The sequence below is a fragment of the Corvus brachyrhynchos genome, unplaced genomic scaffold, assembly GCF_000691975.1.
Source record: "Corvus brachyrhynchos isolate BGI_N302 unplaced genomic scaffold, ASM69197v1 scaffold115, whole genome shotgun sequence".
NCBI lineage: Eukaryota > Metazoa > Chordata > Aves > Passeriformes > Corvidae > Corvus > Corvus brachyrhynchos.
In genome coordinates this window covers 9,459,731-9,487,244 of record NW_008239553.1, presented here as the reverse complement: position 1 = coordinate 9,487,244, position 27,514 = coordinate 9,459,731, and the positions used below count along the sequence as shown (strand labels likewise).

The 27,514-nt window shown below is 39.3% G+C and overlaps 2 protein-coding genes across 4 annotated transcripts in view; both read right to left on the bottom strand.

Moving 5' to 3' along the window:
* CAPN3 (calpain 3) overlaps nt 1–2,914 on the bottom strand; it is a 29,298-nt gene extending 26,384 nt beyond the window's left edge. For all 3 annotated transcript variants that reach the window (XM_017741776.1, XM_017741777.1, XM_017741778.1), the window contains exon 1: nt 698–2,914. In XM_017741776.1, coding sequence (XP_017597265.1) covers nt 698–988 — 291 coding nt within the window. In that variant the 5' untranslated portion in view covers nt 989–2,914. The remainder of the gene's footprint in view (nt 1–697) is intronic.
* Nucleotides 2,915–3,004: 90 nt separating this feature from the next.
* On the bottom strand, nt 3,005–27,412 carry GANC (glucosidase alpha, neutral C). The gene is made up of 23 exons (XM_017741775.1): nt 27,324–27,412; nt 26,441–26,503; nt 24,179–24,306; nt 23,479–23,661; nt 22,597–22,642; nt 21,187–21,253; nt 19,750–19,846; nt 18,845–19,025; nt 17,857–18,010; nt 17,235–17,470; nt 16,134–16,260; nt 15,119–15,198; nt 14,094–14,237; nt 13,597–13,693; nt 13,117–13,218; nt 12,431–12,674; nt 10,663–10,727; nt 10,045–10,121; nt 8,759–8,833; nt 8,234–8,347; nt 7,590–7,702; nt 5,994–6,097; nt 3,005–5,106 (listed from the first exon to the last, which is right to left on the bottom strand). Exons 2-23 carry the CDS (start codon nt 26,462–26,464, stop codon nt 4,997–4,999), a joined length of 2,568 nt encoding a protein of 855 aa, XP_017597264.1. The 5' UTR covers nt 26,465–26,503; nt 27,324–27,412; the 3' UTR covers nt 3,005–4,996.
* Nucleotides 27,413–27,514: the final 102 nt, after the last annotated feature.

Sequence of the window (27,514 nt, the reverse complement as noted above, 5' to 3'; positions counted from 1 at the left end):
AAGAGTATAACTCCTCCTGCAGTAGTAGGGGGAATCAACTGGGAATTGAGGTATTAGTCCTCTGCCAGTGAGAGATACAGGGAAAAAAAAGATGAAAAAAGAGGAAGGCTGGCTGGGGAATACCCACAAAATAGAAAAATGAATGGGATTAGTGGCCAAGGTCTTCACAGTGGTTAGAATACCCACATTCACGGTAAGTGGGATAAGCAATGCAGGCAACAACTGACTAAAAGCATGTTTCAGACCATAACCTGTCCTTTTATTTTCACACATGAGAAAAACGGCAGAATACTAAAATAAAGGTTTAAGTGAAACAAGGTAGTGTTAAAAAAATTAAGCCTCAGCAAACCCAGTAACTTGTTGCAGAATAAGGAGAGTTTTCTTTGGTACATTCAGGCAAGAAAATCCCAGGCAAACCATGCAAGAAGAAAATCAAATTCCCCATGTATTTTTCTATATATTTCATTCCATCTCCTTTGTTGTTTTTGTTTCATTCTGCTTTATTGTATTTTAGTCATTAATATACACATTGTCTAAGCTTTCAGAGCCCTAGCTAGTTATCTCCCAGGAGAGCTCTAAGGAAATATATTTCTAGTTTATTCCACCGCCTCCCCAACACACAATTTCTGCCAAAATGTAAGCTCAGGGTGGATACTTCAATTTACAGAACAAGGCACTCAGCAAACACGTTACTTACACGTGGTCTTTTCCATTCGAACTTGACGGGGCTTTTCTGGCTGTAGAAAAGGGAGGACTCATTTGGTGGGAAATCAGGATCTTCATAGAGAATATTTTTCTCCAGGCACTTCTTGTGAAGCTCTTCATAGGTCTTCTCCTTTACACTGATAATGGGCTGATTGCGACTTAAAATGGCAGAATAAATCCCCCCTGCTCCCCCTCCTGCCCCCTCCGTAGTGCCAATAGTGGTGTTGGGGACTGACCCAGCAGCTGTTTGCTGAGCCACCGCTGCATTTATGGCGGACGGCATGGGAATCAGGCTTACAGCAAATGCTGAAAGACAGCAAGATCTTGCAAACTGGAAGGAAATTTCAGAAAAGAGGAAGTTGCTGTGCAAACTGTCTTTTCTATCTGTTGAAAGTCTTCTAGTCAGATTTGCAAGCCAGAAAATTCCATGTGGTTTTGCATCCTCTCAAAGGACAGTATTTTGTCATCAGAAATTGTAATTTGTTCCTGGTTGTGGGACAAGATGATCAGTTGGCTCACTCCTGTGTCTGAGTTGTATCTTCAGCATGTGTGTGTGCTGTCCTGTGTGTGTAAGTGTCCAGAAGGGACGAGCTTTAACTGCGAAATCTAAAAATAACTACAGGCAAAGAGAGAGGGAAAATGAGAGGGAGGGCATTAGTGAGATGGTGTCAGTCTTCTGTGCAGCTTGTGCTGAGGCCAGGCATGTTCCTGGGATGGACTCTGTGTGTGGACTGACTCCTGGTGCAAGCAGTTCATATTTTCCTTAAGTAGAGAGGACAGTGAAACTGGAAGCTAAACTCCTGCTGGCTTGGGAACCTTATGTACAAAATTCGCCAGGCAGTGGTCCTGACGTTACTGAAGGAATTCTTGTACCCGACTTGTTTCTACCCTTTCTGGCAGAAAAGATGTAGGCAATTTTTTACTACTAGAGAGGATTATCAGAAGACGCTTCTAATGGTGAAAAAGGTGCTAATTTGATGCTACTGAGGTCAGATCAATACCTGCCAGCTGGGTTTGGTTCCTCTGGAAGAGCAGCTTGGCAACACTAAGATTCACCTGCTAGTAGCTACCTCCCATGAAAAAGGCAACTTTTTTGTAGGGGCTGAAAAGTTTATAAAGAGCCTAGCATGGAAACTGGGCCACTTGACACTACATTGCAGGACAGTTTGGCAGAGCCGTGTCACTCTTTGCAGCATATGCAAGTAGTGAGATGCAAGGGCCTTTCACTGCACAGCTACAGCAAAAATGCTCATTTTGCTGCCTGTGCATATGTTTTTTTCTTTCACATTCTCCCTTTCTACCCGGTATAACAGTACATCTCTTATATACAGAGCTCTGTTTCTGGAAGAATTGTCAGTAGTAGGGGTAAAACATTTGACAAACTCTTTGCAGGCTGCTGGGGAGGATGAAGTGAATGATCAGCAGTGGGTTTTGTTTGTTTTTTTTCTAGTGGGATGGTCAGCAAGTGCCAGGGTACGGCCTGCTGCTACTGCTATAGCTAACAGATCAGCCAGTGCCTGCATATGGAGTGGAAGGTAGACACGCACTTCTCACTTCTCAGCCAATGTAGAGGAGTTACACCTGGTTAAAATACAATTTCTCCTTTTCTTATTTCTTACTGGACAGATGGGCTTGTTATGTAAGGTTTTTTTTAACAGGAGTTGCTAGCAAAAGACAAATGGTGCCTTTAAATAAACACAATTTTCCATAGAGAACGGACGTGCTGTCTAATACAAACAACAAAATAAATTCTCAGGAATTAAATCCCATAGGCAATGGAATTTACTGCAAGCAGAAGTACCCAAATAGCTCAGACAGAGTAACAATGAACTAATCTTTAGTGAAGTAATCTAAAATGTTAATATTGCTATTTAATTTGTATGAAGTTTTCTCTCCAGTTGTTTTCACTAATTGAATTCAATTATTTCTCTTGTAAAGATATACAAAAGATTTATTTCTTCATTTGTGGCACAAATATGTGGAACTACATGTGAGTGACTACAAATAGCAATGTAAATCATATTATTTGAAATTTATTTTCTCAGACCTAAAGACAACTGCTAATATTTTCAGCAACTAATTCCTACTGAAATCCATAGAAGTTAGGAACTTCATACCATGGAAAATTTGACCCATGAGTACTTACTATGGTGCAGATATCTTGCCAAGGGCCAGAGAATAAAAGCAAGTCATTTGCTTTAACCAGATACCCTTGGAAGAATACTCACTAGTGATTCTTAACAGTAGAATGAATGTTGGAGGAATAAAGTTGAAGGAATGAAGGAATAAGACATGTAACTTGCTTCATTATCACTTTATTTCACTTTCCAATTTGAGAAATAGCAGTTAAAATATTTCATTAAATTGCCTCAGATAATAACTATATCCTGTCAAAAGCACTGCTATGCTTAAACATAGGAAGAAATCATCAATCAAAGCTTAGAAGGTGATAGAAAAATAGAGTCTCTCTCTCTTTTCACAAATGTAAAAGATATTTGCTGCTGTTCTACATGGATTAACATGTCTGCATTAAGCACAACAGTATTTATGCTGCCAGTTCCTGGAGTGGAGGCTCACACTGTCTCCTGGAAGGTGCTGACACATAGCTCTGCAGAATAAAAAAGCAGGAACCTAAGGGTCTGGCGGGGAACAAACTACGCTTGAGTAGTCAAGAGCAGAGTACTCACAGTTTGCTCTCACGCTTGCTATTCCCAGAAATCTGCCCTGCAGAGGACAAACAGCAGCAGGTGGGAATGAATGACTAAGCTCAGGGGGAGATGAGTAATGTTACGTTACCTTTAGCTGGCAAAAATGGTGACCATCCTTCTCAGTTTCCTACAAATGAATTTCCTGACATTTTTAGAAAATACTTCCTGATGTTACTATAAGAAATTAAATGAACTAGAAATCCAGAAGAAACAGAAATCCAACTGATGGCATGTTCACGTTTGACTCAAAGCAGAACTGGTTTTAAAATAATAAAGCTGACAAGTGTAGCAAATGAAAAGGGTAAACAAACTGTGGAACAATGGCAGCCTGTGAAAAGAGGTGCCTAATATGGAAAGACCTGAGGGAACAGGCAGGTTGTAGTGGATCTGGGACTCAGAATGTCTCTGTTTTGCAAGGGAAGCAAGCATGAGGACACACCAGTTCTGTTTGCAGAGATGGTGGAAAAAGGAGGCAAGGGAACATGAGGCTGAGTTGTAACAGAATGGAGGAATAAGCATAAAGTGGGATGCCTAAATGCAGAATCAATCCCATTAAAATTAAAACTTGCTTCATAAATGCCTTGCTCAAATCTCAGCCAGATACTAAGAAGTGACATGAGTAAAACTTGTGTAAAGGAAGCCAAACCTTGGCAGGACTTGGAAGATGTGGAAAAGCATAGCTCCTTCACTGGGCTGGCTTAAATCAATGACGTTCCACCATCAAAGCCAATTCTTTCCCAACATAATTTTTTTTTTAAAAGTAGTACTTGCAGATGAAAGGGGCCAATAACATGGAAAATGTTTCTGTGCAAGTACAGCTGCCATCCTAAGCCAGTACTGCACCTATGAGGACCTGTGCCTTACTGAAATCCAAGTTTCAAAGGTGGCTGTTGGAGAGCCCTCTGCACTGCCACATTACCATCTTCTACTACTGCACAACTGACTGGCACAACCTACCCAAACCTCACCTCCAGTGCCTGAGCTGTTTGCAAAGCCTGCTGTTTACTTTCCTGTGCAGACCAGCTAATTTTGCATTGTCATAAGGACTGGAAAGCAGAAGTGTCTGTGATCACACTGGGTGGCTCCTGTGTTTGTTCTCAGAAGGCAGCTGGCGGGCAGAACTCTGGTGATAACCCCTGTGTCTGTCATATCTGCTGCTGCTGCTTGTTGAACTGGCCCAGATCTCCTCAAGTGCTCCAGTCTATCAACAGTGGGATTTTCAAATACTTATATTAAGGCCTGTGCCAACCAGCCACAATCTCACCCCATCAATTCGTGATTCTCATTGCAAGTGAAGGCAGAACAAAAGCTTAATGCTTAACTGAAGCTAGCCTAATGCAAATAGTATTTATCTTATTTCCCCAAAGACACAATCCTAGTGCTATTACTTTTGCTGAACAGAAAAGTTATCCAAGTTCAAATTAGTGCTTTAAAAGAAAAATTTAAGAAATGTTAGTTTGGGTGTGTTGGTGGAAAGTAAGTTTGTTGATTTGACTGGATTCAAGTGAACATCTGAAGTCCTCCCAGTTTATTTCTCCTCAGCCTCTCAATGAACAGCTTCTCTGAAGAAGTTGGGTCTCCTTTCAGCTGATACAGATCTCCCAGTCAGCATCAACACTCAGGGCTAAGTTTTCCAGTGTCATCGCAGAGGTCTTTGTATCGTATGTGAAAACCACTTCCTTTTTTTTCCCATCTGAACAGGACAAGAGAGTTTTCTATTTAATTTAAGAAGAACCCTTCTGAAACATAGTTACATGTGACTCTACAGTTTTTAGTTCTGACTGTCCCTGCCACTGGCAGAAAGGATTAATTAAAAAAGAAACAGAAGTCAAATCTTCCCAGCACACACACAAGAATGCAGTGGAATAAGAAAGTAACTTTTTTTTCCCCTGATCTTTCAAACTATGGTACATCAAACTATGGAACTACTCAAGGATTTTTCTGAAAAAAAATCACCCTGGTTTCTGCACAGGTTTTCCCCCAAGCACCCTTGGCAGATGGAGGCAGAAAGTCCATTTCCCCATGACTCTCAAAGTGAAGGGACGTGCTTGGAAAGCAACCAGAAATCAAAAGCTCTTTCTGTAGATGCTACTCCCTATCCATATGGGATCCCTTGCGACTTCTAGAGATCCCCATATAGTCAGGAACTCCAGAGCTTTTGGATCAGCATGGAAACAGAAGAGTAAATATGGGTTTGTCTGCAAGTTTCCTGTTCTAGAGTAGGCAGGTTGACAGACTTGAGCAAATGGGCCTTCATTTGAAATGCCATCTCTGCTCATGTTCTGTGCAGGAAAACGTTGCCTGAACTTGTTCATTTCAAACCAATTTTACTGATATATTTATCACCTTACAAAGCCAGTGTTCTTTAGTTCTGCATGTAGTATCAATGGTGAATAGCTGCTGGCTCCCTTCACTAAATTCTGTCCTTAATATCAAAGAAGTAGCAAAGAAAACTAAACAAAGAGGCTTCCTATGCTGTAACACTTCCTTTACAGACCTGTCAGTTTGACACCTCTAGTGAATGGCAGCAGAGCAACAGAATTTCAAAAAATTGTAGTAAAATAGACGTCAATTCATTACCCTTGGAACTGGCTGTCACAAAAGTGGGTTGCTTTCCAAATCCCAGAACTATCACCCGTTCAACTACACATGTGGTGTGGTATTGTCCGCTTTCATCTACACAGCTGAAAAAAGGAAATTATTTCACACACATTAATTTCTTTCCATCAGTATAAGTTCAGTATCACACAAATATTATTTCTTCAGTCTCATCCTGAAAGCTTCCTGTACTGGTTTCCTTTCCTCTATTAACTTTTCTCTTAAAAACAAGTAAAACTTTCTCCCATTGTCAGCTAATTTCTCACTGCATATCAGATTTCAAAGTCAGAAGAAAAACAGTTTGAGAAGCTATCTTATAGAAAAAAGAATGGCTTTGCCAACCAGAAAAGTTCTGGATTTTCAGAAAACACTAGAGAAAACTCATAAATATAAATGTAGAGCTAATTTTAACATTTTTTTCAAGTAAGATATTTTAATCTGAGACAAAATTATGTTTAATTTTGTAACTAATTTTTCATTAAAAAGCTCTCAAAATGAAACTTTTTTTGTAATGTACAGAATATTATATCATTCATCTCAAAATGACTTTTTTTCCAACTTCTGGATTTGGTAGCAATTTAGCACCATTTTTCTTTCTCACACTGCATTTTTAAGCTTTCCAGATTTCATATTCCAGATAAAGAGATTTGAAGTATACTTTTAACCACATTATACAAGCTAAACTAGTTTTGCTCTGTATCAAATTTTGTAGCATTAAGACCACTTCCTGCATATTTTCGAACCTTGAAGGACTAAAGAACACCTGTAGAATCACCATTTATGCACTACACAGCCCTATGTGCAACACACCTCAATAGTAAAAGTGTTACAGTGACATATTTGGCATCTCGTTCCTTACAAGCAGCTAAGGATCTTTTTGGCTTTTAGGTGTTGTCACTGAGCCTTTGTAGGTGGTACCCCTTGTGCCTCCTTTCAAGTGCTTCTCTTCATGCTAATATATATGGTGAATTTGTTCATTACTTTGGAAGACTGCAATGGTATGGTTTTGGTTCCCAGACAGAAGCACTGAACATCTCCAGTTGGAAGGGACACGTAAGAATCAAGCCCAACTCCCTGCTCCTTGTAGGACTACCTAAAACTAAATCCTATGACAAGAGCATTGTCCAGATGTGCTTTGAACTAGGAAAGGCTTGATGCCTTGACCACTTCCCTGGGGAACATGTTCCAGTGACTGACCACCCTCTCAGCGAAGATTCTGTTACAAAATCCAAACACTCAAGGTGTTGCCTACTTGCAGATCTCCCAGTTTATCTTTTTTGTCTCTCTGATAGGCTTTACCCTTTCTAATGACTTTCTTAATATTTGTGTCAATCTGCAGAATCTCGAGTTTGACTAGACTGCAACAATATGAGGCAACTCAGTATTTCATATGTTGCTGCCCTCAGACTTACATAGAACACTTTTACTTCTGCAGTTTTATGACAGATTCTGCACACTGGGACTTCACTAAGCAATAGATGAGACTAATACTGCTACATTTGTATGAAGGCCTCATGAACTAGAACAGGCATTTCCAGTGACAGTGTGTTGGTGACTTTTGCCCATAATTGCTTTTACCTGGAAAAGAGAATGTTCTTGTGGAAAGTGAATTTCCGATACAGGAACTGCTTCTTGTGGAGATATTGAAATGAATGCCCATCATCTACGTAGAGCTCACCTATGGCATAGGCCTGTAAAACACACCAGATAGAGCACAAATTAACAGCAGCATCTAGTGTTGAATAATGAAACTAAAATGTCTCACTATATGTTATGCTTCATATTGAAGGTGTGTGTTTATTTTTCTTTAGCAACTTGTGTCCCTGGAAGGCTCAGGCAATCCAGCTCTGAGACTGCTGGACATCCTGGTTTTGTAAATTGATGCAGGCGCCATGTGTCACCTCTTTACTAGCAAAGACAGTTGTAGGAAGTTCCCTCTCTGTGCCCAAGAGGAAGTTTGTGGCCTGCTCATTCTCTGTTCCTTCCTCCAAGGGACAGAAAAAGGTCAGAAAAATGTTCTGCCTCTGCTATGCTCAGATAATCATGTTTGGAGGGAACAGTGGGGGAGAGGCGAGAGTCCCCTCAAACAGCTCAAGTGGAGAAGAGCCATTGGGCACTCAAATGTAGATGCCATTGTGCTGATCAAACAAGCAGCAAGGGCCAACAAGGGTCCGGTGGAGCAGAAGATATCTTTGTAAAAAGGGAATGCTATCTCAGAGTACCTCTGTGTCTAAGGCCACGTGGAGCTCATAAGAAATATCTATCATCCATTCAGTGGATTTTCCAGCTGTGGTCTTCAGGGGTATCACAGTGCCCCCCCGCTGGAATACCGGAATCTGCAAAACACAAAGTCAGGGCAGAAAGGTTCCTGTGCTCTGATAATGTAATTTTAACAAGGATCAGAGATGACAGAAGTTTGCTCAAAACTTAGAAATGAACTTTTACCACAAATATATAAAGAAAATTATTCAACTAATAATGGGAATAGTAGTAACTTTCTGTATGTGTATAAGCAAAATACTTTTGCTTGTAAAAGCAACCCTTTTATCACGTCACTGCACCACCAGGATACAGCAGTGTTCAATCTAACAATAAAGGAGATGGGACTTTTATACAAAAGCTATTTTAGATTACATTTCTGCAAGGAAATTGAAATGTCACTTTTCTGATTCTGAATAACGACATAACAAAATCTTGGGGTTTTTTCTTCTGCTCAATGCAAGTATCATTTTAGGAAAAAAACATACATTCTCCAGTGTTACTGGGATCTTCATTGTGCCTGCATCTTCCATTCGCTTAAATTTTCTGAAATCATACCAAATCTAGAAAAAATGAAAAAAGAATGATTGTAACACATATGCCAAGATCTGTTCCCTCTGCAGATGCAGTTACTCGAGCCTGTCACTATTCCTAACAATGTATTTGATATGCAAGAAAAATCATTTATTTTTAAATCAAATGACCTTCTGGATGAAAAGAAAAAATTATCATTTCTGAAGCACAAAAAGAATCTGACCCTTTTTACAGTTTGCATAATGTCTTGTATGTCTTAAAGCATCTGGAAGTGCAAAACAGTGAAACACTTCCTAATTTTTTTTTTTTTTGAAAGTCTAATTCTTGAAAAAGCATATTTTTATTGAAGTGAAAATTAACAAAATTGCTAATACTGGGTGACAAAAGAGAGCTGCATCTGAACCTCCCATGCACCACACTTGCCAGAAGGTTTAATTGCTTTAAGTGTGCCAAGCAGTCAATTGCCACAGAGATCCTGATATAAGTATTTTCCTTAACTTGTCTGGAGAGCCTAGTCTGTTTTTCTCCTTATACTGAGAAGAATTCTAAGTGTCCTTAGGTGCATTAGTGGAGTCACAAGGCTCTGCATGGTTTCATACACTCCCTTTTGCTGCTTACTCTCTAGAGTCTCAGACTTTCTCTTAGCAACTATTTTCCCCAAATCATTTCCCTTCCTCCACAGCTGCTGTTACCAAATGCTCTTCGTAGGAGTGGACCACTGTGCCATCCTGTGGGTAAATACCTTTACTTCAGAGAGGAACTGCTCTCTGTATGTGTCAGTCTTTGCTATACATGTCCCAGGCTAATGAGGCTTGTATTTCCTTGTTAAAATTTTCCCCACAGTTTCCCTCTGATTTCCTTATGATCTTTCTTCAAAGTTCCCTTTTTCCCAACATAAAATGAGAAGTTTAACCCAAAGAGAAACACATGAAAGAAGGAAATTGACAATTTAGCTGTTTCATGGTGATTGATAAGAAGCAGCAAACCTTGAGGGGAGATTTAAACTGTAGATGACGTGAAATTTGTGCAGCAGCTCTTGAAAAAGCAAGGAAGTAAATTTATTGTGAGCCAAGCAAGCAGGGGATCAAGATGGAAGGAAGGGTTCAGAGTGGCACAGCATGGCCAGCCAAGACTTGGCACAGCAGGAGTGCTCAGCAGTTCTGAGATGGGGAGCTGGGAAGGTCTCTGCATAAAATATTTCTTTGGGCAGAACAGTTGAGCAATTCATGTACATCCTTACCTCCTCTGACCCTGGAAACAGAACTGTCACTGTCTTGGCCTCTTTTTCTGTGACTGGATGCACCAACAAGGCATTTCCTGGAGAAAAACAAACATGGCTGTGGTCCTCAAGGCTGCGTCTCTCCAGAGCAGAACCTGTGTGCTCTGGGGTTGTCAGCCTCCTACAGCCATTTTAGGAGCTTGCTTGGGCACGTCATATGCTTAGGTTCACTTTCTACTGAAAAAAAGGCCTGTGTAGGGAGCTGATGGCTGACTGACTTCAGCAGCCAGCCATACCACAGTCAACACCAATCATGTTTTGGTGGTAGTTGTTTGCTATGCCATTTTTGAAGGAGACTGATTTTAGCTGCTCCACTGAACTTGATGTTTCAGGTCAAAACCAATCATGTTTTTTAAAGTGACTAGTGAGATAAAACTCAGTTTTTGCATCTCCTATGTCATCTATTTTTAAAGTGCAGTTGAAACTAGGTCCCTCAAAGAGGTCTCAAGTTCTATATTCAATAATTTGTATAATTAAGTGTAATTTTTTAAAATCTTGAGTGTTTTTATGTTTTCTTTTTGTCATGCAACACCTCAGAAATATTTAACTCATATTCCAGAGAACAAGATACCTGCTTACCCAGCATGTACTCATTTTCCACATCAAAAGTTTCCATTTTCTCTGGAAACTCTATCCAGAGAGATCTGTAGAAAAGAAAGATAATGGAATTCAGTTACACTTTTCCTCTCCAATCAACCTGTTCAAGTCCTTCTGGTATTTTCAGGCTCCATTTTCTCCCTCTCTTTACAAGGCACAGTTATCAAGAACTGAAGATAGGGCAAGATCCTCTTTTGTGTCAGTGACTCAAAGTAGCCCTTTGATTCACTGATTAGAGTCCCCAGTACAGCATGAGTGAAGACACTACTGTATACCTAGCTTTACATCCTCATTTTCTTCCCTCCTGCCTTCTTCCTTTCAACCCTGCACTACATCGGCCTTCCTTCTATCAAAGGAGAGATGAATGAGCCTTTGTGTCCCAGTCTACCAGCAATGCTGGCACCTGATAAGCTAGATCCTGCAGCACAGTCCTTCCTGTTCTCAGCCGCTCACTGCTGCTTTTATAGCAAGTCTCCTCCTGGCCATGCCTGAAAAACCTGCACCAGAAGCTCATTTTCAGTCTTACTCAAAAAAGGGAGTAATAACCATCTGGTTACAGAACAAGAGTTGTATATTTAAAGTTTGAGACATTATGACAGTAATAGCTTGTTAAGAGACAGGGTCTGGGTTCCCTTACACAAAAGCCTGGCTCACCTGCTCCCTCACAGGCACCCACTTGTTCACTGTAGCCCTACTGCTCATGTGCTTGCTAATGAGGCACACTTTCCACTCTGCTTGTCTCAGTGAGAAAAATATACTTCCTCTCTAATTCTGTACCTACTGCAGCAAACTTAACACAATAGAAGTGTGGTTTAATACTGTGGGCAGTTCACATGTCAACAAAAGCTTCATTTCAAGAAAGACAGAAACCCACTTTCTATGTCAGTGCATAAAACAGATGCATTTACACCTACATATGTGCAGACAGACACTCACACTATGTCTGTAATGCAAATCATCTTCAAAACTCAAACCACTCAACCCTTGTCAAAAAGACCTTCATGTTTTTAAAACTTATGAGATGTATCTGCATAACAAAAAGTAAAGGCCAACGTGTGCAAAAGAGCAATTCTAGGACAACCTCAAAGACACAGAAGTCAATGCCAGGGAGATTAATGACACTCATCTCTTCCTGAAAGTGCTGCAGTCAGTTCCATAGAGGTACATTTTTAAGAGGTTAGACAGCAAGAGAGCTAATATTTATTTTCTAATTTAATTTCCGTTCTAGATTATTAAATTCTCTACTAAAAGAAACATTATAAGGAATATTGCATAAATAAATGATAAAACTATTAATATGAAATAAGATTTTATTACAATAACAATTAAGCAGTAGCAAATATTTTCATGAGGGGCAAAATGGCATTTACATTTCTAGGTCAGCAAGTTCAGAGTCCATTAAGCACTGTTTTATGTACTGGTTGGACTACTATGGGATGTTCTTTATCATGATGGAAAGTCTGAAGTCCACACTACTTTAAAGGGTTTAAAGAATGTGATGTGTTTATTGAATTAGTGTGTTCCAGGTGTCATTTGGGAAAAAATTCAAAACATAATTTTCCCCTGAGAGCCCTAACAAAGCTTGGAGAATGCATGAAAATAGAATTCAGTATTATTAGAATTTTTGTGTGGTTTTCTCCCTTTTAATAGAAAATTAAGTAACTACAAAAGTAAGAGATGGTAATTTAACTTCCCTTCTCCAAGTAAGTTCCTGCAGATAACCCCTAAGCCTCCTGACTCATGCTCTTACCTCATGACAGGTTCTGCCGCCGTGTGTGCCCGATAGAACAGAGTGTATAAGTAGGGCAGGAGGACGTAGCGCTCTCTAATGGCTTTCCTGATGATCTGGGTGTTCTTCTCCCCAAAGAGCCACGGTTCGCGCCGTTTGCTCTCCATGTTAGAATGACCTCTGAAGAAGGGCTGGTAGGCTCCAGCCTGATACCAGCGAACAAGTAATTCTGGTTCTGGATCTCCAATAAACCCTCCCACATCAGCTAGATATTGCGCAGACAAATAAAAATACACAATTGTGGAGATTGCTCTGGAAAATGTGAAGCTCTCCTCTAACAAACATTCCAAGTGTATAAATCCATGCATTTCACAATTTGTTCACTGTTCTGCTGTTGGGAAGCTGCTTGTCCAAAATCTCAAGACAGCTTTTGAAGGCTGAGTGACTTTCCCAATGACAGGGGACTGTCACAGTGATGCTACAGAACACCACCTGAGGACTGCTGCTCCAGATGGGACACAAACACTGCACAAAAATTAGTGGAGACATGATGGTGAGAGCCAGGTTTCAGGCTTCTGAAACCAGACTAATCTGTGAAACTGCCTGGAAAGGCACAGGGCTGTTGAGCTTTCCACTGTCTGTGTTGAAGTCTACCTTGGGAATACAAGCTTGGTGGCACCATTTATGCACAATGAGAAACACATTACCTCCACAGAATGAAATCCCTGCCATGTTGATGGTAAGAAGCATTGGAATAGATATTTTCAAGTAACTCCACTCTGCTGTGTTGTCTCCAGTCCATACTGCCCCTGGAAATACCCAGTTTCAGTATCATGCAGGAAAATTGAATGTATACCTCAGTTTATGCTTGCAGTTAAGGAAAGAAGACAAGAATAATCATGAACTACTTGTGAATTGCTGTACATTGCAACTTTTTTTGCTTTATACATGCATGCTCCTGAAATAGGCAGTAACAGCAGGTATTGGTTTGTCACAGGACACAGGTTACTATTCTCCCTTTGACTTGTACACACCTTGCCAGCCTCTCCTGATTTTTTAATCACTTGCACTCTTATGAGCTCAGCACATCAGTGTTTACAAGACAGTTTCTGTCCTCTCTCGACTACTATCCATCAAACTTAATAGAACAAAGCAGCAAGGAAGGCATCCAGCTAATCTTTACTTACCATACTTCTGTGATCCAGCAAAGAAAGATCGTGTGAGGACAAATGGTCTCTCTTTTCCTGAAGAACGTCTGATGAGTCCTTCAGCAGTTGCCATTTGCTGAAAATCATGAATATAAAAGTCAGGAAGACAAACTCTTTAATTAGGGTACTTTCTACACTGTCATTTTAGCCCTTCTAAGGCAGAAAAATTAAGAAATTTGTACCCATAAAAAATACCTATTATTAAATAACACATTCTTATTAGAATATACATGAACAAAAAAAGTTATTGATGTTGTACAGTCACAGCCAATGTAATTTACATTATTATGGTAGAAAGGCATAGATGTTGTCACGTTTTCTTGAGACCAATCACAGTTTATTTCAAATATTGCAACATCCAGCACAGCCGAGTTTCAGTCCTTGATGAAGGTTACAGAATACCTGCTACTGGGTGAAGTACCACATCAGACATACTGCATGAGAATAACTGCTGTTTGTGCCTCCAGATACTCTACCTGATAGAATCCGTAGAGGTTGTGTACTTCCCGATGCTCCCAGTTGTTGTAGTGCACAGCATCTTTCTGCATTGTTAGTTCTGCCCCCTTGAAGACTGAAGGCTCATTCATATCATTCCATACAAAGAGGATATTAGTGGATGCCTGTGACACAGGGATGCAATTAGGTCATGGCAGAGCCAATCCTGTGACTTAAGAGTGTTTATCTCAAGTGGGTGTCAGACCAGTCTGGGGAATGAGCAGAAACAGCAGCACAAAAGCAAGACTCGGTAATTACACTTTTCAGGTCACTTGAAAGTCCCCAGTTCCAGTCATTCATCTCATCCCTCCTAGAGGCCCTTCTAGTCAGGGTAGCAGCCTCCAAGCCCACTTGATCTTTGCAATTCTTACAAAACTCAGTAGGCACTTGCTATTCCTGCTTCCTGGTGAGGGAAAAGAGGCAGGGAAAAGAGAAGTATAAAACAGCCACGAGGCAACATCAGAGAAGGCCAGAGGTGAAAAGCTGGAGAGGAAAACCAGTGTGGGAAGTATCTACTATGCATGTCTGTTAGGGAAGTGGTTTCAACAACTCTGCTGCAAACCAGAACTTTGGGGCAGGGTGAGGGGAACTGGAGGTGTACAGCAAGGGTCCCCCAGACACTTTCAGCACTAGGCAGGAAGGTCAGTATGAAGTGACTGAGCTGTGAGAATGCACTCCCACATCGCTCCTTGTGTGCTATCAAGTTAGTAAAGGCTGGAATGGCAGCAGCTGTTTTAGATTATGGGTTCTTAAAGTGCCTGCAGTTTGTCCCTTCTACTGCTGCAACTGAGTGAGCACGTTCTCTGGTCGCATATGGGTTCCAACTATCTTAGTGAACATAGGTCCATGGAGAAAATCCTTCTATGGTACTTCAGCTTATCAAGGTATTTTCCTATACACTACAATAATAGAGCTACAAAGGCCAACAACTTGCTTAGACACTATCTTTCTTTTCTCCCTTTTCAGGCTTTCTGGGATATGTAGATCAGAGCAAATAAATACAAACCTTGTATGTTTTGAATGCAAATTGATCTGCATACCATTTTCGCACTTCAGGATTTGTGAAATCCAGGTAACAAGAGGAACCTGTGGATGTGGGAGATCCCAGTTATCTACCTAATTTTATGAAATGTCTTTGCACCTAAATACAATGGCCTAAAGTTACGATGCTTTTCATAGGCAGCAATAATGTAGTTGCTATTTTTTTTGAAATTAAAGCTCAAGAGCAAATTCCAGGCTGACTTGGAACTCAGTACACCCCTTGCCATGTTCCAAAGGTCAACTCACAGAGATTCTGGAGGTCTGAAGCTCAGTACCATTTAAGGATGACTGCTAGCAGTTTGATATATGTTCATGCGTGAACAAGAAGTCAGGGAAACACAGCATTCCCGGTATTCTGAGTTCAGACAGGAAAGGGTCACTGAGAAGCTGAACGACTACATCCTGCCACACAACTACAAGTCGTAATATGTCCTTGATTTTTCCCATAATCATTCCTTTGCCAGGACTGTGGGCTTCCTTTCTGTAAAGAAGGGGGACGACGTCCTTTGCCTCCCTGCAATGAGATTGCCTCAAGAAAAACAACATGTCAAATCACTGTATTACTATTGAATCAAAGTCTTCAGGATCGGGGTTCACTAAATTTCATCCAGCCTACATAAGTTGTGCTCACTGCAACAGACCAGACTGCATTTCTGCATCCAAGACAAGTTGGGAAGAGGAATGGCTGTTCTCATCAACAAATCCAACTCTTTTAGTTCTAGGCACTGGGACTATATGCAGATCCAATACATATAACAGAAGTAGCTATACAGCTGAGGCAATCAGAACACGACTATACCAAAACCCCACATTATTATTATTAATTATATTAACTTTAAATTATTATTATAATTATTAATATTTACAAAAAATGAAAGGAATATAGTAATTTAATTCTGCTTCCGTGGATCCCAGTTATCCTTTTCTGCAAAATTTTTAAAATAAACAGCTTAAAATATATAGAGAGAATGGTTTTTTACCTGGCCAACAGATGCCCTCAAAATCTTGTCCACTTCTGTCTTTCACAAAATAGCCCTTGTCTTTTGCCTGTGCATACAGGGGATATGAGGGATCAACCTTAATATGAGGATCTACGATGACCACAAGCTGCCAGGATAAGAAAATAAAACACATCATTAGCATCAGCTGTGGTTAATAAAACAGTACGAGCTCACTTTTGATGAAAGGCAGAGAATGACTTCATCTCAGGTAAAGAAGAGAGCTGTCACTAATTTTAAAAAGCAGACACCAGTTTTTTTATACACTGTGCTAGACATATGTACAGGACCTGAATTTACAAGGAGTGCATGAACTCACTCATCTGAAATAAAGGACAAAACCCATGGTTTCAGATAAAAGCAAGTACTCCAACCCCTAAAACCACTATGTTTAATTCACTGCCGTATTCTGTGAATGCGAAAATATCTGACTTCTGTGTTCATGTGCCTGCTTAAAATCATATGCCTTAAGACATTTGAATTCATTTTAGTTTGTGTGGCATACAACAGCAACAGGTACTGTATTTTGCAGTTACACTCTGCTGCTTTGCTGCAGAACTGAGAAAGTACTATAGCTCCAACTGAGGGATTATAAAATTTGAATGCTATTTCAACAATCCCCAGTTCATTGACTTTTGGCAAAGATCAAGCATTAAGCAATTCTACAACTCAGTAATTCCAAGGAAAATATTTTAGCTGTAAAAATAGAAATACAGAAACTCAAAGAAAAGCTGAAGCAACCACAGAAACTATCAATGGTGAAAGCTCATGTTAAGAAGAAAAATTTTCTGCTGTGTTCATCAATGACAACACCGAGCTGCTTCTGTAAGATGGAATTTCACATAGGTCAAATTTAGCTGGATCGTCAGGATACAGAACAAACTACTAAATAATAAAATTATATGAGGAACTGAATTAAACAAGATAGCTTGCATGCTGGAAGCATCACCATATGGCAAGACAATCTAGTGTACTGTGTTGTAGTTAACCTGTTTCCAGTATCTGAAGTACCCTGGCTAAAGCAAGATTGGGTAGATCCACACTACAGAGAAATCTTTTCTTTCTTCCTGCAATATTATTTACCTTGCGTTTTTTCTTCCTGAGATGTTCTTGCATCTTTCTGGGGTTCTGGAATTTCTGTTTATCCCAAGTAAAATACCTCTTGCCATCCGTGTGCTCTATATCCAGCCATATGACATCATAAGGAATGTCATGTGCATCAAAGCCAGCATCCACTGCCTTGACATCTTGCTCATCCTCGTAATTCCACCTGCACTGATGGTAGCCCAGAGAAAAAAGTGGGGGCAAGGCTTGAGTGCCTAGAAAAGATTATATGAATGAAAATAAAACTATCAATAAATTCAGTCTTTCCATGTTATAAGGTGGCCTGTCTTGATAGTGACTGGCAGCTCTAGTTCCTTGTGTTTCACCTCTTCATCTAAGGGTGCAGATTTGGATAGCAGTAATTATGCTGGCTTCTCAATTAGAGCCAAGTTTGGCCAGCTGTAAATGCCAGGGAAAACAAGGATGGAGGCCTGTCTTCACAAAGCATGAGCCTTTGATCTACACACTGCAGTTTGGGAACAACTGGCCTCCTGCACACAATGGGCTAGGTAAATATTGACACACTCTTGGGTACAGCATGTCCCTCAGAGAATCTCCCGGGTAAGTGTGCCATTCTGACTCCAATTATGTGAGTTAGTACCTGTCAGTTGTGCAAACTGCTTGAAGATATCAAATGCAGTGGGTCCCATCAGTAGGAAAACATCAATGATCCCACTTTCTGACATCCAGCGTACATTGGTTAGAGGCACTGCTCTCTGCTTAGCAGTCTCTGCAGCAGATCTGGATGGAGTGTGCTTAGAGAGAAAACAAGGTAAAACTGAATCTCTCTCTCTAGCAAACTTTTATTCAATGAAGGATCAAAGAGGGAAACACACTAAATTTACTAACACTTACCTGAAAGCTATTAGGAATATACACTGAATGTTTCTTATATATCCTTCACAAATCCTTTACCTTGCATACCACTTAGACAAAGTAGAGTAACAGGTAATGAGAAAAAATGGGTAATGAGTGGCAAAATAATTAAAGACTATGCATTTTCTGTAGGATCTTTGAGTAATATCTATATCATAACTAAACTAAAATTTAAAAAAAATTTAACCACATAATGCAGTGCTGGAAAAGCAAGATTTGCTTTTTCATCATTGTTTCAATTTTAACAGAATTCATATGTTCATGTTTCAAGAGCTGAGTGAGTTCCTTTCCTGAACATTTTATGTTTCTTCAAGGTCAGTCACAGTACACAGAAGAATGTGTGGCAATTCCAAGAATTTAAACACTCATAAAAATTCCTCAAATCCAAATGATTGTCAAGATTATTGTTCACCATTTTTTCTGCTTGCTACATCCACCTGTGTAGATTTTTTCTGGGTATTTTCTCTCTGCCTCCTCCTGTAGACCGGTTAAGATACAAGATCTATAACTTGGCTCTTGAAAGGAGTCATCTCTTTGTTCTTTTCATTTAATACAACAAATTTAGTAATAGGGAGGACACGAGGAAGAGACTGACAATTCTTCATTAGTGAGCAAAAGATAAACCTCCAACAGTGTTGTTATATTCCTGTTGGCCCTGTCCTGAAGTGTTTTTCTTTAGTTATTTAATTCTGAGGAAAGTGAATAACTCTCACCTCAGCTACTGCCTTTGTACTAATATCCACCAGTGTTTCTGAAGAGTTCAGCCAGAAGATCCCTGAAGTTCTGTTAGGCTTGTGTGCTAAGAGAAGGGGCACTGAACCATAAATGCCTATTTTGTCATGTATCTTGTGGCCGAAAATATCCAAATTATAAAGCCGGTAGGCATCGCCATCACTAGGACAAACAAACAGATGTGTTTGTTACATGTAAGCATCTTGCACTAGGCCAGTTTTAACTCTACTGCTGCTCCACTAAACTTGGTGAATACTCAGTGAGTGCTCTGTGTTCTGGTCTTTTGTTTAGCATCCAGAGCTGAAATATGGACTGTCTAAATTACTGCTTCTTTGCTTTGTTCCTCACTGTCTGAACCAAACAAGATTTTTGCTGACAATGAGACTACTTTGCATTTGCTTTAAATCCTAAAATACAATTTCTGAACTCTCCCATCTTTCCATGGAATTGCTCTTTTATGAGTTCTGCTAAAACATGACTGATCCAGCCATTCAGAAAAAAACTTCATGGAAAATTGAGAGAAAACAAAAGGGGCCATTCATGAAATTGCACACTAGGGAAAGCAAAACACCTTACTCCACATGGATAGGGGTACAGTTCAGTTTGCTGTATCATTAAACTAAGATATACACTATATGATATACATATCTCAAGCTGTTTTCTGCATTAAATTATTAATACAATGTTATAGCTCTCATTTTGAATAAACTAGGAGTTTCGCCTACTTTTTAAACTACTATTAAACACTTAGGAGTGTACTTCTCTCACTGAACTTCTGATCCTTTAAAATTAAATTACCCTCTCTTGGTGACCCCTCTTTAAAAAAAAAAAAAAAAAAAAAAAAGACACTGCATTCACTAGCAATCTGACACCTTGACGCCTTTACCTGGTGTTTTTGAGGAGAAGTGTTTCTGTGTGTTGTGGTATTCCATAAACATGGTCATATCCATGTAAAGAGAAGTCCATGCCTACAGAACTAGGACCTGTGGAAGTAACATTAAATGATGATTACGCAGAGTTCCATTCTTAGGCTTATCTGAAAGGAATAGAGCACAGGAACCTAACTGGATAAACCAAAAGAAAATAGGTTTTAATGTTTCAATAATTAACTCTTTCATGCTTTCTTTCAACTTCACTTCCATTATTCTGTTCTATAGAGGTAATGTTTGAAACAGATTTTATTGCATGTCTTCTGATTTTAAACTTCTTAAGAAGATTAAATGAATCACTTTAACAGAAAAAAAAAACCCAACCAAATCCATGTAATCACGGGTCACTTCTTTATTCTGTAGTGAAACTGCATAAAATTATCTCCTGTTTCCCACTGGTCTTCTCTGCAGCCTCAGCCAAAGGAGTAGCATGCACAAGAGTCCCTACCAGTGATATCATCCTGTCACATTGCTGAATCCACAGCAACTTTTGGCAGGCAACCAGAGATCCTGCAGACTGACAAGCAGCCCTTCAGGATCAGAATCTGACCATATGGACTTAATTCCTCTGACACAGAAAACAGAAAAACAGGGTGCTGGCCCAAGACATGAGAAATAGCATGAAAAACAAAGGCAACAGTTTCCTGCCCTCTATGTCTTGGCTGTGAACCGAAGAAGTTTCTCTCACCAAAAGGAATTGCTTTCAGACTTCCCTCTTCCCACTGCAGCTGCTGGGTAGTGCTGGTTGCTATAATAGTCTGCACAATAATGGTAATGGACAAAGCTAACCAACTTAATTAATATAGAATACAACAAGATGGACAGCAGATCATCATATATTTTGGTAATTGATAATTTAAATTGTATTTGAGCTACTATTCTTGTGTCTATAACCTTCTTCTTATCACTTAAGATTGCTTAGTATTTCCTTTTTCAGTCCCCACTTCAAAAAAGTTTCTTTGTGACAATTATTAATGCTTTCATCATGATTTCTTATATATAAGGAGAACAAACTACAGGTGAAGTCAATGTTATGTACTAATACTAATAAAAAAAGAAAAGAAAAAGGAAATAATATATGATATACATGTACAGTCAGACGATGCAGATAGTGTTAATGCTGTGTCAGAAATGGCACTCAGTGAGTTGATGAAATGGGCCACATTTAATGTGTTCCCTCTTAAACAAAGATATAATGAATATTTGCAGAGCTTTTGTCAAATTGTTACCCATCACTGCTTTCTGATTAAAACAAAGTTAAGGCAACTGAAAAGCAGGAGCGAGTGAGACATTGATAAACATTAAACAGCTAAACAGAAAGCAGACAGAAAAATGAATAAACATGGATATATACAAAACAGTAAAGCTGTTTTCAGAACTAGACTGAGACTTACCATGAGCTTTGATGTCTAAGAAACTGCCAAATTTCTCTTGCCAGAGACCTAGATCCTCTTGTTTTTCCTGTACAAATAGAAATAGCTAAGCCTAGCAAATGAAATTGCTCACATCATGTATTTCTAAGAAAAATGTTTATTCACACGAGATTTATACACTGTTAACTGGTTTTTTTTTTGCCACATATGGCCAATGTAAATAAATCAAAACCACAAATCTGATTCAGCTGCAGGAATTTACACTGAAGAACTGATGTGCACATGTTGTACACAACCAGTCTGCAACAGCATAAAAGTGATATCTGATGTCTTGAATAGAATCACAGAATGATAGAATAGCCCAGTTTGGAAGGGACTGCAGAAGATCACCTGGTCCACCCTTTAATGGTAAAGGGAGCTTTGATGAGATTATCTAGCAGCCTGTCCAAACAAATCTTGAAAATCTCCTGTGATAGGGCCTATACCACATCCCTGGGCAGGTTGTTCCAGTGAGTGATTATTCTCACTGTAAAAAATGTGTTTCTCCTTGATGTTGAATAAATTTATGAAATGCATGGATAGAACAAACCATACAAACAGAAACAAACCCACTCCCCCAAACAGTAAAGGTCAGACAACAAAAAAACTCTCCAGACACTCTGGAATGTCTGTAACTGACACTGTTAGCCTCCTTGTGTCTTGTAATTCATTGTCATAGAATTTACACTTCTTGCAGTGTTTTTCCTAGTTTTCTTTTCTACATTCATCCCACAATAAGTGGACATGGCCTCTTGCAGCTGTGTGACTTCCCTGGCAGCAATTAGAGTTCAGACACAAGTATGCTGAAGGCAGCACAGCTCCTGCCCTTTATAACAGGACAGCGGAGTCAGCAGCCATCTGCTCTGCAGGAGGCTAAAATTATATCACGGACACAACTCAGCCTCCTGGGAAAACTGCTATGTGCCTTTATGCACTGCCAGGACCTGGTCTATTTTAAGAGAGAATTTTATTTCTGTATTAAGCCTGAATGTATGTGGAAGCACATTTTTTGACTGTTATAAAAAAAGTCTTGTTCTTTTGAAACTCTCTTTGCAATGAACAGGGAGTTTGAAAATGACAAATGTCACCACAAAACTCCCTTTTACACATCTACTCCAGATCAAATAAGAGACCAAAAGAGAAATAAATTAATAATAAAAAGGCTAAAGAAAGGCTACAGATCTAGCTTTTTTGTGCTAAATCTACCTAACTGATGCCTTCTACAGACTTTGTAAAACGCATAAATCTTTCTCCAACTATGAATTTGTAAAATATCTCAATATGTTATACCAGGTCCTTTTTGAAAGTGGGTAGACTGTATTTGTAAACATAGTATAGGGCAAAATTCTTTTACAAAATACTCATACTGGAATTGCTGTAAGCATGGGTTACCTTAGAGGAATCACTTGCTTCCTCCTCATTTTGTGCTGTAGGTTTTCTAGTGAAAACATATACATAGAAACAATCAGTTTATTGTTAAATTAAGCAAGGATTTCAAACAGAAAATTAAAATAGCACCATGCATTGCTTTATACATTATGTAAGAGTTTTGGTGTAAAATCATTGCAAATCATTTTAATATTCAATGCCTTAAAATAACCTTCACTCAGTACTTGAAATTAGGTTGACTTCTTGGCCTTTCATGTTTATTTCTATCTGCATCAGCATTTTACCCGCCCAGAAGCTCCTCACTTCTTTATCATTCTGCTAAGGGCTCTCTGTTAATTTCAATGTTTAAAATAATGCTCTATAAGAGAGACACTTGCTATGCCCATTTTTTAGTCATGACATGTCCTGCACTGAGGTTTCTCATCCTTCCAGCACTTTGTAGTGTGATTAATCTATGAAATCTTGCAGCTAGATGGCACACTGCAAGTTGAACAAATCTTGACTTCAAGTGCTTATAGAGTGAATAGCACTTACTTAAGGAGTAAATAGAGTGATAAAAAAGATTAAACTAATAACTTCATCATACTACTGTAACTCATTCCCAAGAAAGACAAGGGGTACCAGGATACTTCAGTGTTTTGCAGAACTGGCCATTAAACGAGGTTAGCATCTTGCACATAGCTGCTGCAAGGGGTTAAAACAGTCTGCAGCTAATTGATCCAGAATTTGTTTGTTAAAACTTCACCGTGTATTTACTGTACATATGAAGTAAAAGAGAAGACGTGATACAGTGCCCAAGATCTTTCAGAAATTGCAATTCCATAGACTTATCTCCAGCTACAGCACAACCAGTATATACAATGATGTGACAGACAGATACTGTACCTATCACTGGGAGGTGGTTGCAGGTGCTCAAAATACAACAACCCATTGGAATTTATGCTCATAACAGTCTCACCCTTGGACTGCAGCTCAACCTGGAAGGGGTTTGCTGTGACTTGAAGTTTGTAGTCCTCATTAACACTTGATAGTACCAAAATACCTGCCTCCTTGTGGGATATGAACAGTCTGGCAAATAAAAGCAACAACAGCTTTATATGAGTCAGCAGCACATAAAATCCACTGTAACTAAATAACAATTTGATACAAAAAATGGGCTAAGAATATCTGCATACATTACACAAACCTCAAGGCTAATGTTGAGCCAAAGAAGGCCAGAAATACATGCTGTGCTCAGAGTTCACTGCATAGTCCAAAAAGTGGCTACAGAACTGCCATGAAAACTATCCTGAGCTTGCATTCCTTTCACATTAACAGGTAATGCCTTAGGTAAAAACGATGCATTGAAACAAGTAGGTTATTTTCTGATTGGGTCAAACAGGCTCAGGTTTCTTATGTGTATGATAAAACTTTCTCCTAAGTATTTAACATGATTTTTTGAAAGTAAATTAACCACATGCCTTTTTTTTTTCTCTTCCTGTAACAACTTTATATTGTAGAGAGACAACTGTACTGTAACATAAAGGAGGGAGAAATGAAACAAAGCTGTATAAATTATTAACATGCTAAATCACCCATCACTTACCTCTGGGTGGTAGGTTCCTTTATAAGAACATCAGGAACTTTGTATCTTGCTCTGAGAGGAGATGCCTCATCAATTTTAAGCCTGAAAATATTGCCTTCTATTTCATAAATTTCTACTTGTAGAAGAACCTGTGAGCAAACAAACAGATAAACTGGTAAGGATGAAAAATACCTACTTATTTTTAACCCAGCATCACCAAACACTTACTGGCTGGAAAAAACTGAAACATGCCTGCTTTCTGATTTAATGTTCTTTAGCATTTTTGAGTAAAAATCATCATCCATATAAATTTACACCAGCTCACTCTACTTCACCCCTTTGAAGAAGCAACGCTATTTAAATGAACTCTTTTATCTTCAAGCCTCTGATATCTAGCATTACAGAAAATGAATTTATTATTCTGAAATAGTGGAGAAAACTATGAATGAAAAATATTTTTCAGATAAAAAGAGTTCTAGTCAGAACTCTCTTTTTTTGTAAAGCCATTAATTTTTTTTTAAAGTTAAATGCTGACCAGTAAGGACATAGTTCGATTGATAGTTTGCATTATCTCTCAAATATTTATCACTGAAGAATCTCAAAACCTGCAAATATTATCAGTCTTTTTGACAATATTCACTGCTCTTTCTGTAAGCACCCTCTTATGCTAGGTGGTATCTCACCTTATTCTCCTCATGAATAATTTGGAATTTGACATTTTCATCACTTAATGTGACTGAATCCAACAATACTCGATACAAGGATTTTCCAGGATGTAAAAATTTCTGACGCCTGTCAAGACAGAAAATTACTTTTGGTCTCCCCAGCTCTTGTGGCTTATATCATAGAGAGGAACATAATATTAGTAGAAATGTTTACTTAATAATTTTGTATTCAATTTTTCAAATACAATTATTAGCACTTCAAGTCAAGTGGAAAAAGAAGGAATATAGTTCTGAGCACACCTGAATGCTTATGAATGAGATATTAGAGGGGTTCAGGAGTTCACCCATCACCACTCTACAAGGTTTTTTAAGACAATAATAGTCTTAATCCAAGTGTCCAATGCTTAGCTGTACAGTTACATTGTTGTTCTTTCATTTATCCTTGAAATTTCATGTGAATAATCTGTTTTTCATTTTCTGTCATATATCCCCTTAACTCCCCAATGGACAGCTTCTACATTCTGGGGTGATGAAATAATGTATGTTTGTAATTTGAAACTGAATTCTCCATGCCAAGCCCAGGTTTTATGAACTATTTGAAGATAAATGTCTTGGAGGCTAACTTCAAGAGAAATTTTTTCATTAATAAACCCAGTATGTGAGTGACTAATTGGTATAACAATAGGCAGTCATTCTTTTCAGTCAATTAGCACAGGATAGAACATAACGGAGGATGGGAGGAAAAAAAACAAGGTCAATAGATAGCACAGTTAGAAATGGGATGAGAAATATGACTTAGCATAAGGGTAGCTTTAAGGGGCTAGTTAGCTAGGATTTAGATTTGACACTGAATTCTGGCCAAGGTGCTTGCTCAAGAGGACTATAATCACATACGCTATTGTCACAGACTAATGGTTTCTATTGAGTGCTCTGCTGCTTTGAACTACAGATAGAACCATCCATGTCAAGAGAACAACCTGCATCTGAGTGCACCTAGAGTTAAAATATTGCTGGGGCTTTGTCAGATGAGAGGACTTGTAGATGCTAAAGAGGCTGGCAAAGAAATTTTCCTATTTTTACAGCCGCCTGGGGAAAGTCTCCTTTCTCCTGCTAACTGGCTGGGAAAACGGTTTGAGGTCCTGTAAACTATATTGCAGGTGCAAGCTATTTGTGTCTTTGTTTTGCACACTGGGAAAAATATTTTGGAAATGGGTGTTATGCTGTTCAGCCAATCGCTCTGGGAGGCAGATGGTCACGCACCCAATGGTGTTATGCCACTCTTGCGAACAAAGCTATATAAGCTAATTTATATAATTAAATATATAAAGGCCAGACATTTCTGGCCTTTGAACCCGATCCTGAATTCGTGTCGTTCTTCGCACCATCCTGAGGACAACAGCGACAAGGACTGATCCTTTTGAATTTTAACAGAAGACATTTTGGATGCAAGATTACACATTTTAAAGTATGCTGATTATTGCTTGCTGACAGGTGAGTAGAATGCTCACCTTTGAAAGATAAATCCTGAAGGTAGCAGACTTGCTGTGATTAAAAATCAATGTGGAACTACTTCCTATATCTTGTTTAAAAATAACCACCACAATACAATTTTCCATACCTGTAAAAAGCAATCTGGTTGCATTTCTTAAAGTTGCTTTTGTCCACAGCCTCATCTTGGACACTAGAAAGAGCAGATAAAGAAAGTGTTTAAATGTGTACATCAAACACCTGCTGAATGATCAGATGGTGGGTGTCCTATTCAAGAGTGGTCAGGATTAAAGACAGTGCAGAAAACTCTGGTCCAACATAAAATGTGATGGACTTTGAACTAATGTGTTTAGATATGGGAAGAGTTTCTTATACATTTAGTTTCATGTTGAACCATTTCCTTTTAAACTTTGAATTTTTGAGAAATGATTGAATCTATCAATCTATCTGACTAACAGAGCTAAATTTTAGCATGGCTGAATTCTTGGGGGTTTGCATTTTGAAGCCAGACCTCCCTCTGCAGTCATTGCAGTTAATTATTATTTTCCAGTAATAAGAATGGAGAAATGGGGAGTACTGGCAGAAAAGAAGAAATCCTGCACCCTTTTCTTCAGCCTTCAGTGGGACTGATAAAGGAGGGAGGCTTCTGATGGTCCTGCTGACAGCTCTATGTTGTTTTAGGCTTGACGCAACTTCTGGATTTATTAGATAACAGTAAATGTTTTATTTGCCTGAAAAAAAATGGGCTGTCAGTAGTGTCTTATTATGGAAATACTTCCCAGATCGTGCTGGGTTCAGACACACATGGAAGAGAACAAGGTATTAGTTCGGGCAGATAAGAACACTGATGCTTACAGAATACTTATTAATTACATGCATGCAACATAGAAAATGCAGACGCCACCCATTGAGGCTCAGTCCAATTACAAGTCCTGGATTATTACGTGAGATCTCACAGTGACCATATATTTAGATCACTTAGCCCTTCCCATTTTTTGCTTGAAGACACGTACGTCCTTTCGGGTTTTGCTCCAAGTTCGTGTGCCTCTGTTGGCGCATTTCGTGCATCTCGAACTACCCCTCGCGCTGTGGATCCTCTCGCTGCCCCGCTCTGCCGCAGGAAGGCTGTGCCCGGGCAGGGCGGCGGGGACAGCACGGACACGCCCGCCCCCCACCCCCGGCCCGCTTGATGGGCCCGGGTCCG